At 44.1% G+C, this 13,140-nt stretch overlaps 1 protein-coding gene across 1 annotated transcript; it reads left to right on the forward strand.

Annotated features, from left to right (window-relative positions):
• Positions 1-1,027: 1,027 nt before the first annotated feature.
• On the forward strand, positions 1,028-12,773 carry sox18 (SRY-box transcription factor 18). Its single transcript, XM_061699291.1, has 2 exons — positions 1,028-1,785; positions 8,753-12,773. The coding sequence occupies exons 1-2, from the start codon at positions 1,407-1,409 to the stop codon at positions 9,985-9,987; spliced, it is 1,614 nt and encodes a 537-aa protein (XP_061555275.1). The 5' UTR covers positions 1,028-1,406; the 3' UTR covers positions 9,988-12,773.
• The last annotated feature ends 367 nt before the right edge of the window (positions 12,774-13,140 follow it).

Here is a 13,140-nt window from a genome sequence, read left to right on the forward strand (position 1 = left end):
ATGCAAACTCCACACATGACGGGCCGGGGACTCCAACCTAATATTCTACCGATGACTTTAACGTCTGACAAAGTTATTTTCTTTTAAGATACAGTACTTGTACTTTTACTCAAGTTTCACTTTCAGGTACAGTACTTTATACAAGACTGGCTATAAAGGATATGGATGTTTCAGGGTCGAACTGTTGCCATCATAAAACCTTTATTAAGTGTACAGGCAGTGTTTTAAGTAACAGTCCAACATTCTTATCTGCCGTTTGGATGACACTTGATGTGTTTCCCGTCACTTGTACCTTTCTGTGGGGATATAAACACACACGCACACACACGCAAAGTTCAAGCAAAAGCACGAGTGGTTGTTTCTTATGACAGAATCTGTGAAGTTCTGGCTTTTTTACATACATATTTCTGTGGCATAAGTGTTGGCCGAATTCCAAATCGTGCAACTTCGAAGGCATTTGACAGGTTCGGCTGCAAGCACACACATCTGTGAGTGCATGTGCGGGTGCGTTTGCACTTTTGCACATTTGTCTTGGATCTGTGTATTGGGAAGTGTGTGAGAGACGGTCAATTCTCGGTTGGGCAGAAACAATGGAACCTCTCTGATTACATCTCCCCTGTACAGCGGGTAGTGCATGTCTGTGTGTGTGTGTTTGTACGTGTGTGTGTGTGTGTGTGTGTATGCGTGCGTGAGGGATGGAGAAAAGCAGGGCGTGGGGAGGTGGGTCAGAGAGCGGGGGTACTGGTGGTCCTAAAAACGTTGCCTCCCCCTCTTTCCTCCTCGGTAACCGCCATCATTTCCTCTCTCTCTCTCTCGCTCTCTCTCTCTCTCTCTCTCTCTCTCACCCACACACCCACCCACCCACACACACACACACAGACACACACACACCCTCCCGCTCAGTTGCCTGGCATCTCATTGGTTAAATTTACATCTATGAGTGCTTGTCATTGGCCTTGGGTGTGTGTGTGTCTGTGTGTGTGTGTGTGTGTGTGTGTGTGTGTGTGTGTGTGTGCATTTATATATGCTCAGCGTGGGTCGGCGAACTCCGGCCACAAGTTCTCAAAGTTCCTAGCAGGAAGAACAGATGCGAGCCAGTGAGTCAGACTGAGCAGAACCAGCAAACCAGTCTCTCCAAAACAAAGGCATTGGGAAAAGCAGAGACTTTGTGGAATATCTTCTGAGGAATATTTTGGTTTCTGTCCCATTGTCCCGCCCCTATTGGATCTCTATGTTTGTACTCAGGATTTGTGGTCCAAATCCTTCACACTCTCCTGATCCGTCTTCCCTTCATTCGAAAGAGTGTGTGCGTTTCCCTGAAACTTTGCAACCCAACAAACTGAGACAGACGTTTGCAGAATTCCACTTGGACTAAATTCAAAGCAAAGAGCAAGCCCAGTTCTGGAATGAATTTAACCGAGCCCAGTTTGTCTCGGGGGGCTCTGCTGCATCCCGACCAGGTGTCACTCGTGAGCCCCCCGTGGGCCTCAAGGACCCCAAGTCCTGCTTCTGATCTTGAAATGGGTTTTGAGCACAACATCTCTGGAGACTGCAGCTCTCCCAGTGACCACGGAGGCCCCAGGAGAACAGAGCCCAGAGGCCTTCCCACGGAAGGGGGCCAGAGTCCGGATCTGGCAGGAGGCTCGGGCAATGGGAAGGTTGCAGGGGGCGAGCAGAGGATTCGTAGGCCCATGAATGCCTTCATGGTGTGGGCCAAAGATGAGAGGAAACGACTGGCCTTGCAGAACCCAGACCTGCACAACGCTGTGCTCAGCAAGATGCTTGGTAAGACAAATATCAACTCCGGAGAGTTCTTTTAAAAGATTTGCCATTCAATTTGACAGCCTTTAAAATTTGACTAATAGTGACAATTTAGTGATCTTACACTACATCTTTTTCAGTCATTTCAGCACTCATTTTGATGTTGTAAAACAGTATATTGTAGGACACATACAAGTGTTATTATCAAGGACATTGATCGATCAGGGTTCCATCCCGTGTAGGTTTTAGAGAGGCAGGTTCCTGTCACTGTAAAATGCATGTATTTTTATGTCTACATGCATATTGCTGCTATCATCGTAGTGTAATTTTGCTGCATCGTAATGGATTTAGCATTTATCAAATACCGTAGAACATACAGTTTACTTAGACATCTTTAGATGATGTTGCAAATCTGCATGTTCATCATGGTAAACTGGAGACATTTGTATCGTGCATTAAAACGGAATGAAAAACAACACGCAGACTGTGTGGACTCCATGCATATATTATCTATAAAGCAATGCGAGTGGAAAGAGTTCAACAATATATATTTACGTAATCAGCTATCATTCTAAAGATGTTTTTGTAGGTTCCTCATCTTGCAAAGAGCCCGAGACGTCGCAGCGAGCATCAATTAACTTTGTGGAGTGTCCATGTACTCATTATGTCATAAATGCCAAGGGCTTGATCCAAAGTGACCGCAAAACTGCTGCAAACTGGAACTCTGCTGGCGTTGGGACGCCATATGAAATATGGCGCGCAGTTGGGTGTCACCTTCGTGAGAGTGGGTCATTTGCAATAGCGTTCAATCATTCATCATCATCCTTCATTTAAAGCTAACATATCAATGAAGGAATCCCTATTGGCACCTTACTTAAAATTATACATACTGTATGACTTCTCTTGATATGAGAAACATAAAATAACTTTTGAAATAACTCAAATACTAAGTTCAAATGTGTAAACATTTTTAAAATTTTACTTATTGCTTCAATTTTAACTCTCAAAGATCATTTTCCTTTTCGCACTGCTGTATTTTGTATATTACCGGTTAGAGCATCTGCTCATAGATTTGAGGACCGGGGTTCAATCCCCGGCGCCGCCTGTGTGGAGATTGCATGTTCTCCCCGTGCCTGCGTGGGTTTTCTCCGGCCACTCGTTTCTTCCCACATCCCAAAAACGTGTATGGTAGGTTAATTGAGGACTCTAAATTGCCCATAGGTGTGAATGTGAGTGCGGATGGTTGTTTGTTTTATATGTGCCCTGCGATTGGCTGGCAACCAGTGCAGGGTGTACCCCGCCTCCTGCCCCATGCGACCCTAGTGAGGATAAGTGGCTCAGATAATGGATGGATGGATGGAAATAGTAATTGTAGGATTTCCTAACAGCAGACGAATAGCGCTGACATTGCATGTCCATTATACAGTGCATGTATAACGTCTGTTGTGGTAGCAATTGGGCAATCTTACTGTAAAACGTTTGAAAAAACATTTACATTGACAATTTTTCTGAATACACCAAAGTGTGTTACAGTACGTTTAAACTGTTGCATTGATATGTTGTTTGGATATCAATAAAATACTTATAAAATAAAAAAGGACAAGCCACTTCATTAGGTACTCATGCATCATTGTAATGACATCCAATGCAAGAGTGAAATAATATATTTTACCTTCGGAAAAGTAATAAAACCGTATAGTTTTGTGGTATTAATTTAACAATAAAGTTATTAATGACAGCCTTTTCCCATATTTTGGGAACCTGCTGTAGCTGATACAGAGTCAAAGTATAATAACAGTTCTTTGCAGAGGCAGGACCAAGTCATTGCTTGGCAAGTCACAAATAATTTACCCTCAAATCCCCTTTCGAGTCATTTTAAAGACAAAATAATAATATTCATAATATTTACATTTTAAATCAATACATTATATACTTATATATTTATTATATATGATATTTCCCATGGGCTCACTTGCTGGGGGAGGGGCTATAGGGGTCGGGTGCAGTGCGAGCTGGGCTGTGGCCGAAGGCAGGGACCTTGGCAATCCGATCCCCGGCTACAGAAACTGGCTCTAGGGACGTGGAATGTCACCTCTCTGGCAGGGAAGTATCCCGAGCTGGCTCGAGAAGTTCCGACTAGATATTGTCGGACTCGCCTCCACACACTGCTTGGGCTTTGGTACCCTTCCTCTTGAGAGGGGTTGGACTCTCTTCCACTCTGGAGTTGCCCATGGTGAGAGGCGCCAAGCAGGTGTGGGAATACTTATTGCCCCCCGGTTCGGTGCCTGTACGTTGGGGTTCACCCCGGTGGACGAGAGAGTAGCCTTCTTCCGCCTTCGGGTGGGGGGATGGGTCCTGACTGTTGTTTGTGCCTATGCACCAAACATCAGTCTAGAGGACCCACCCTTTTTGGAGTCCTTAGAGGGGGTGCTGGAGAGCGCTCCCGCTGGGGACACCATTGTTCTGCTGGGGGACTTCAATGCTCACGTGGGCAATCACAGTGAGACCTGGAAGGGTGTGATTGGGAGGAACGCAAACCCCCCGTTCAGAACCCGAACGGCATTCACTCGGGTGACGAGAGGGGCGGAGCTGTCAACCGATCACGACCTGGTGGTGAGTTGGCTCCGATCGTGGGGAAGATGGCGGTCCGACCTGGCAGGCCCAAACACATTGTGAGGATCTGCTGGGAACATCCGGCAAAATCCCCTCTCAGAAGGAGTTTCAACTCCCACCTCCGACAGAACTTTGCTCATATTCCGGGGGAGGTGTGGGACATTGAGTCCGAGTGGACCATGTTCCGTGCCTCCATTACTGAGGCAGCCGACCGACGCTCTGGCCGTAAGGTGGTCGGTGCCTGTCGTGGCGGCAATCCCCGAACCCGTTGGTGGACACCAATGGTGAGGGATCCCGTCACGCTGAAGAAGGAGTCCTATCGGGCCTGTTTGGCCGGTGGGTCTCCTGAGGCAGCTGATGGGTACTGGCTGGCCAAGTGGAATGCAGCTTCGGTGATCGCTGAAGCAAAAACTCAAGCATGGGAGGAGTTTGGTGAGGCCATGGCCAAAGACTTCCGGACGGCTTCGAGGAAATGCTGGTCCACCATCCGGCGTCTCAGGAGAGGGAAGCAGTGCACCATCAACACTGTGTATAGTGGGGATGAGGTGCTGCTGACCTCGACTCGGGACGTTGTGAACCGGTGGGGAGAATACTTCGAAGACCCACTCAATTCCGGTGACACGCCTTCCCATGAGGAAGCAGAGTCTGGGTTCTCTGAGGTGGGCTCTCCTACCTCTGGGCTTCAGGTCACCGAGGGGGTTAAAAAGCTCCTCGGTGGCAAGGCCCCGGGGGTGGGTGAGATTTGCCCAGAGTTCCTAAAGGCTCTGGATGTTGTGGGGCTGTACTGGTTGACACGCTTCTGCAACATCGCATGGACATCGGGGACAGTGCCTCTGGATTGGCAGACAGGGTGGTGGTCCCCCCTCCAGAGGGGGGTGTCCCAACTACAGGGGGATCACACTCCTCAGCCTCCCTAGTATGGTCTATTCAGGGGTGCTGGAGAGGAGGTTCCATCGGGAAGTCGACTCTCAGATTCAGGAGGACCAGTGTGGTTTTGTCCTGGCCGTGGAACAGTGGACCAGCTCTGCACCCTCGGCAGAGTCCTTGAGGGTGCATGGGAGATTGCCCAACCAGTCTACATGTGTTTTGTGGATTTGGAGAAGGCGTTCGACCGTGTCCCTCGGAGAGTCCTGTGGGGGGGTGCTTTGGAAGTATGGGGTACCGAACCTCCTGATACGGGCTGTTCGGTCCCTGTACGACCGGTCTCAGAGTTTGGTCCGCATTGCCGGCAGTAAGTCGGACTCCTTTCCGGGGAGGAATGGACTCCGCCACCGATTCTGCTCATAACTTTTATGGACAGAATTTCTAGGCGCAGCCGAGGTGTAGAGGGTGTCCGGTTTGGTGGCCTCAGTATTACATCTCGGCGTTTTGCAGATGATGTGGTTCTGTTGGCTTCATCAAGCCGTGATCGCCAACTCTCACTGGAGCAGTTTGAAGCGGCTGGGATGAGAATCAACACCTCCAAATCTGAGTCCATGGTCCTCAGTCGGAAAAGGGTGGCGTGCCCTCTCCAGGTCGGGGATGCGATCCTGCCCCAAGTCGAGGAGTTCAAGTATCTTGGACTCTTGTTCTCGAGTGAGGGAAGAATGGAACAGGAGATTGACAGGTGGATCGGTGCAGCATCTGCAGTGATGCAGACTTTGTATAGGTCTTTGTATAGGTAGGGAGGCTTAATCTTTGCCCCTTCAGAACCGTTTTCAGTTATTCTATGAAAATACTATGCTATGACATACGGTACTTTTTTTCACTTTATTTCTGAAGTGAAATTAAACAGACTTGTCATCAATAAGAATTTGCATCCAGTAGTGCTGCAATTAATAATCGAGTATACTACTGACAATTCTATCGAATAATCAAGTAGTTGGATAAAGTATATTTTTGTTTGGTTAAAGATGCAATTATGAATACACAAGAGAAAATGAGACATTTCACTTAATAATGAACAACCAATTAGTTTCCTCTTTTAGATAATCAACATTATCTTTCTTAAATTCACATTGTACCATACCATAACAGGAAAGATTTCTAGTGAGGCAATTTCAAGCACAAATAAAAATAAATACAAATTTCAGTTTAAACTTGGCATTTCTTGTGATTATCAAAAACATAAGGCATTCAAGGTGACATATTTCGCCAAACCAACTTTCTCTAGTATTCGGGATGTAATATTGTCTCTATGGTGCCTCAGTAAACGTGAAATATGAATTAAAATCGTCCACGCATTCCTGAGTTCCAGACGTTTTTCTGCCGAGAAGCCTGAAATCTGGTCATTCGAATTTCTCGAGCTTATCTCGGTCACTAGCGAAGAGCTGCGTCTTCCCTTTCAAACGTGTGGTCTCACAACTGGGTCTTTTACATGGATGTAACCAATCAGAGGAAAGGTGGCTGGGGGGGTTCTTCGACAAATATGGACAAAACGGATATAAAACTGGGTCAAACAGAAGTAGATGTCAGAGGGGCCTTTTCGGGAAACTCGTATGACAAAACCAAGATGTTTTTTTCAAATGAAATTTTTGCTTTTATATTAAGTCCATGTTAGAGAGTCACTATATGGAGGTGTAAATAGCCAAAATATGGGACCTTTAATTAAAAAAAGGAGGAACGCAAGTTTGTCATCTTATTATAAAGGCACAATTTTATCCAACTGTGGTATCTTAGAACACTAGGCGCCACTGCATAAAAATATTACGTCAAAAAGAGGCGAAGACAAAGATAAGGACATGAAGAAGAATGTAGCTTCATGTCGAAGAGATGCTAACTCTGTGCTGATCAGTAAATACAGTGAACGAAAAAGAAATACGAGACTGATTCTTGAGAACACTACACTGACTAAACCACATTGTAATGAAAAGGATGCCTAGACAGTGCACGTCCGGCCCACCGAGTAACTATTTGCGTAATTGCTCACAAAGCTAGCTGCTAATGCTGAAGCATACGTGAAGTTTGATTCCCACAATGCAATGTGGATTTTGTTTTCCAATAATTAACTTCCTTATTGTTACGTTATTTGGCGTTGACGTTTTTGTGTATGTTACCATTACTTCGTGTAATGTGTACCTTATGCCGCCGCCACATTTATTGTTGACTTATGTTGCAATTCTTTGGGCTCTTTTCCCTATAAAACCATTACTTTAGGTAGTGTCACCTCCTGGTGAATTCCTCAACATGAATGTGCCCAACAGAGTGATAACTGTTGAAAGAAATAAGCTCCAATTAAGCTTTGGTATGGTTGAACACTTCTATCAGAATGGTAACTGTTGAAAACATCAACTTTCAGACTACATCATTCTGACATTACTGTAATAAAGTAAATGTTGACATACCGAACTATTGAGAGGGTATTGCAAGATGTTTATTTAATAAAATAAACATTGGCATGTTGAACTATTGAGAGGGAGCTAGCTGCAAGGTATTCATTTCTCAATACTTAGGTAAAGAAAAAGTCTCTTCAAGTCAATGAGTTTGAATCCGAGTGAAGTCACGAGTCATTGCTGTTCAAGTCCAAGTCGAGTTGCAAGTCGTGTGACATTTTGTCGGTTCTAAAGTCACCAAATTCATGACTCGAGTGCAAGTCGTGACTCGAGTCCACACCCCTGGTTCATAGTATGATGTAGTGCAGTTTTACACCACTGAAAAATACTACCACAATCAGCAAAAAAAATTTTGTTTTTTATTACAGCTCTAGCCATGTGACAGAGGCTTCCTTATTGAGAGAAAATCCTAATCTTAATGTCTTTAGGTCTGCCTTTGAACAACTTGTACCTGTTTGGTTCAGTTGCTTTGTGGGGTTGTACAATCGTAAATTGAATCAATTTACCGTAAAGTAGACAACAGAGTGACAATGATTCAGGGGAATATCATCACAATAATACAACTATACTGTATGAATTATTACCAACCATCAGCTAAGCTAATTAGCTCATGACCCCATTGTGTAGTAATTTAAATCAAGGTCGAGTGGCTAATCTACGCTATGATTGTGTGCACGTAGACTGTGATGCTACAGGTAGTGCTCAAGATTACACTTGTGGTTGTCTAGTGTGGGTACTTTGTGAAAGTTAAAGCAGGTCTGAGTATTTTTATGAGCGTGCCAAGGAGGAAATCAGATGACAAATAGCCTAATGGCAAGAGAGCGGATGAGAGGGTCAACAAAAACAGCTGATTTTGCCAATTAGATAACAATTTAATCCACACATAAATATTGTTTTATTTTTTTTGCTCCACGTCTCTTTTCTAGAGTGCATTTTTACAAAAGCCAAACCACCATCTTTCCCGAAACCTTAACTAGTGTTCTGGTCACTCAACCAAACCAAAGACTTGTCATTCTGCATATCCATAATACAACCAATTTTAACCTTGTACTCTCCATGTCCATCAGGCCAGTCATGGAAGGCGTTGAATCCTACAGAGAAGCGTCCATTTGTGGAGGAAGCGGAGCGTCTGCGCCTTCAGCACCTGCAGGATCACCCAAACTACAAGTACCGCCCTCGCCGCAAAAAGACCACCAAGAAACTAAAGCGTGTCGAACCGGTGCTCTTGCTTCACAGTTTAGCCCAGAGTCATGGGATGGGTCCTGGCATCGTCCCCCTGGGTGGAGAAAGTGGTCCAGGAAGCTCTCCTTACGGAAATTTGCCTCACCACCACCACCACACCCACCACTTGCTGCCCTCTCTGGGCCACTTCAGGGACCTTCAGGCACCGGGCCATCAGGATCTGGAGAGCTATGGCCTCCCCACCCCAGAGATGTCCCCTCTGGATGTTCTGGAAAACGGGGCTGGTGAATCAGTCTTCTTCCCCCAGCATGCACAGGAGGACACAGGGATGGGAGGCTGGAACAGCTACCATCACCCTCACCACCATAATCCGCATTACAGCCATCACTATGGCAACCACCACAACCCCATGCATGGTGCAGCCACACAGAACCCGAGTCCAGGAATGAATGTGGCTGTGAACACTTTGACTGCAGGTCGGAATCCCAGAATGTCCTCAGTAGAATCAAACATGGCTTCTAGCATGAGCCCGGTTCTTTCCAACAGTTCTCGTATGAACCCGGCGCAAACATCAGGTCGCCATATTGCCTTGAGGAGTCCCATGAAATGCCCACCACCTCCCCATGACTCAGTGTCTTATCCCCAGTCCTCAATCAGCCTCCATGAGACGGTTAAACCTCACCAAGGCTCAGTTCCTCTCAGCTACTACGGCCAAATGTATGGCAGTGCAGCCTCCAATTTCACCCCGACTCACTTGGGCCAGCTTTCACCTCCTCCTGAGACCACCACCCCTTCCTGCTCATCTTTCCTCCACCCTGTGCGTATAGCAGACCAAGCCAACACAGACTCAGCTGGTCATTTGGGACCGTCCTCATCTGCTGAATTCTGGTCTGAGGTGGACAGGCATGAATTGGAACAGTACGTGAATACTGCGGCGAGGAACCGAGAGGAGGCCTATGGACAAGGCGGGGTCGGGTCCAAGGTCCTGGTCTGGTGTGGTAGCGGGGGTGTTAGCAGCTCTGACCGGGATGGCAGCTGTGAAGAAGGAGTCAGCCCTCTTATATCTGTTCTTTCTGATGCTAGCAGTGCTGTCTATTACAGCGCCTGTATCACGGGCTAACACATTCATTTGTGGATGAACCTGAGTCTGGTTCGGATTCATCTTAACTGTCGAGGTGTTGTCTTGTGCTCACACATTGAGTCAACTCTTTTACCCCTGTGGTCCCTATTATAATAGGAACATGAAAAATGTGCCAGTTTAAAAAAGATAACTGGTAAAGAAGTTACTCTCGTCAGGAAATGTTTAAAATTAGAATGCATTCCTTAGCTAAAATATGCTAGCTATGTTTCTAGTTAACAACAAGGTGGTCCGGTTTTTGGGATGTATATTTCATTAAATATTTACTTTGGAAAAAGCAGAATTTTTTTTGTTTTGTTTTGTTTTTGTTTTTGTCACTCAATTTCTACTACAATATGCGGACTTACTAATACAAATGTGTTTGTATAAATTTATCATTTAGGTGCTGTGACAATGCCGCAATGAAGTGTACAACTAATTAACTGGAAGACTTAATCATTAAACTGGAGGACATTTAGCAAGGTCAAGTTAAATACCTTGTGGTGATGAGGTTTAGATGAATGGAAGGCGCTTATTTAATGGCCGCATGAAGGCCAAACTCAGGAGAAAAGGCGGATAATGGGAGAACTCGATCCAACCTCCATGTGCGTGTTTCCGGGAAAGCCTTCGCCACAAAAGCCGGGGCGGACCACTGAGGTCTCCCACAAACTATTCGGAATTTTTACAAGATGGCTTTAAGTTTGTTCCTGAGCGGGATCGTGATATATTCCTTATTTCCTCACTTCATGCCAACATTTCGCTTGGCAAACATGACCCTTGTGCGGATTAGGAAGTCTTTCCTTTTAATCAGTAGACGTTGCAAACATGTCTCTTGTTTAGCTGTATGTAACAAAAAAAGATGGGGCTTTAGGCCTCACTCTGTAGATCATGGAAACCTTCGAATTCCAAGATCACAATCAGCTCTGGGATTATTATTTTTTTTTTTACTTTTTTCTTTTTGAGCACAGGCCAGAATTGACCACAATGTGAAAGTAGTACAACAAAGACATGGAAGTACAGCTAATACAAGGCCAGTGATTATTGCCATGTTTTGTTCATGGTCTGTAAACCACACTGTCCACATTGGCCCTCGGTGCTCATGCTAATACATGATGTAAGATCAGTATACAAAGAATGCATCATTATATCCCAGAATGAGCTTCCTTTATTTTGCTGTCTGGCTTCACATCCCATAATACAAAGACGAAAATGTGACATCTAAAGCTCTCTCTTTTTAAAATAGTTGGCTCGCTAGCACGTGTGACTTTTGGAACGCCTGATTTGATGTAGACTTTAACTGTGTATTATACTGTATATAGATCTCATGCGTGATTCTGTGAAGGGGAAATTGAAGTATGAAATGTTCTCTTTGCACTGGGTTTGTCTTTGCTGTATAGAATTTCAAATCGAAATGTCCTTGCTTTTAAATGTGTTGTACAAAAAGGACTGTGATATTAATTTCTATTTTAAATAAAGAGTTGAGGATTTATTTACTTTATTTGCCTAGCTATGCCTGTAAACTGTGATGCTATCAACTAAGCCGCGTGTCGGACAGTCACTAAAAGATGAGACTTCCGCACACCAAACGTGCATTCTAAATCATTTACAGGGTGTTCCCCAAAAAAATAAAAATTGACATTATTAGAAATGTGAATATCTGAGTGACTACATGTTCTAGGCAAACACAATTAAATGGGCTACTTGTTGAAAAATTATATATTTATTGAGTTGGAAGTCCAATGAAATAATGAAGTCCACTGCCTCTGTTTTTATACAGACTCGTCATGTTGAGGACAGCACTGCAAATTCGAATTTGCTAATGTGTATAATCTAAACATGTAAAATGAATCATTTGCTGTGTAAAATGTCTTGTTGCCCCCAGGTGTGTTGACTCTCAACTGATTTATAGCAGAATTCTGTTCATTTAGAGCAATTTGATCTGTATGAAAATGTCATGCTCTTCCTCTGAGATGTGAAATGCATCTATGTGTAATGTTTTTTGTTCTATGAATGTGACTCTAATCGAGAATGGCCCGGCAAATCTGTTACAAGTTCTACTTTGCTCAGCGCTAGAAGAGGTTCTCTTCCAGCCAGATAAGCCGTTTACTGGAGAGTTTAACGCGAATATGTGGTTTTGTCTGTGCTGGGAAAAATGACAAATCAACCCTATTTTGTAGATGTTTATACAACATGTAGTTTTGTTGTGAGCAAGATCTTGATTTTGATCTTCCCCTACATCTGTTGTGCATTACAGCCACACACAATACATTTTTCTACATGACACATTAGAAGTATATCAAGTATGTTGTACAATATTTACCACACTGTTCCTTGTGGCCGAATTCATCGTTCCAAGTGAGTCCTTGGAGGGTTGAAGTTCACTTGGAGAAGCAACATTATGAAAAAGTCCTTCTTCTTCTTCTTCTTCTTCTTTTTCTTCTTCTACTTCTTCTTCTCCTTTGCCAGCATTTTGTTCCCACTTTAATTAGCTGTGACACACAAAGAACATCAGAGGGGTATTTCTTTGGAGTCATGCAATAACTCTGAGGCTTTTGGTTATAATTATGTGCAGTGGGGTTGGGGTGGCGGGACAAAAAGGACATAACATTTGAGGATTGATACAAAGGACATTTTCTCAAGGAGCACAAATGAATTATGAGCAGGATTTTCCCCACTGATTCCCAATCTGTTTGGCAGGGACATTTTGTAGACGTAGTTTCTTTTATTTGTCCATTGTGTTTTCTTTTTGGAATATTTGGGTGGTCTGTTGACGCTTCTGTACTATTTTATGGTGGAATTTTACAAAATAAACACGTTAAACACAACAGCCTTGTTTGAGACTCTCTCGAAATTAAAATCAACAATGTTAGTTAGTTGCTTTCCACCAGTTATCGAACCAAACACGATCAGGAACCAGACACTATCAAATCAATGTCACGATTTCTCCAATTTGAAAGAAATTTTATTAGATGTATAACTCAATTGCAACATAATTTGTTCTGTAACGTCTAAAAATAATTCAACAATAACACTCAGTTTCGGGGTCAAACTGTCACCATCCAAAAACTTTTATTAACTCTACAGGCAATAGTTTTTAACATGCTTACCTCAAATGTTGAGTTAAACATCCATCCATTTTCTGAGCCGCTTATCCTC

Source organism: Phycodurus eques, chromosome 1 (assembly GCF_024500275.1).
Source record: "Phycodurus eques isolate BA_2022a chromosome 1, UOR_Pequ_1.1, whole genome shotgun sequence".
NCBI lineage: Eukaryota > Metazoa > Chordata > Actinopteri > Syngnathiformes > Syngnathidae > Phycodurus > Phycodurus eques.

Bases quoted from the DNA above. Each gene is read 5' to 3' on its own strand.
- sox18 (XM_061699291.1), top strand. From the start codon at position 1,407: ATGAATTTAACCGAGCCCAGTTTGTCTCGGGGGGCTCTGCTGCATCCC. The intron at 1,786-8,752 runs GTAAGACAAATA...CATGTCCATCAG, and splicing joins TGTGCTCAGCAAGATGCTTG to GCCAGTCATGGAAGGCGTTG.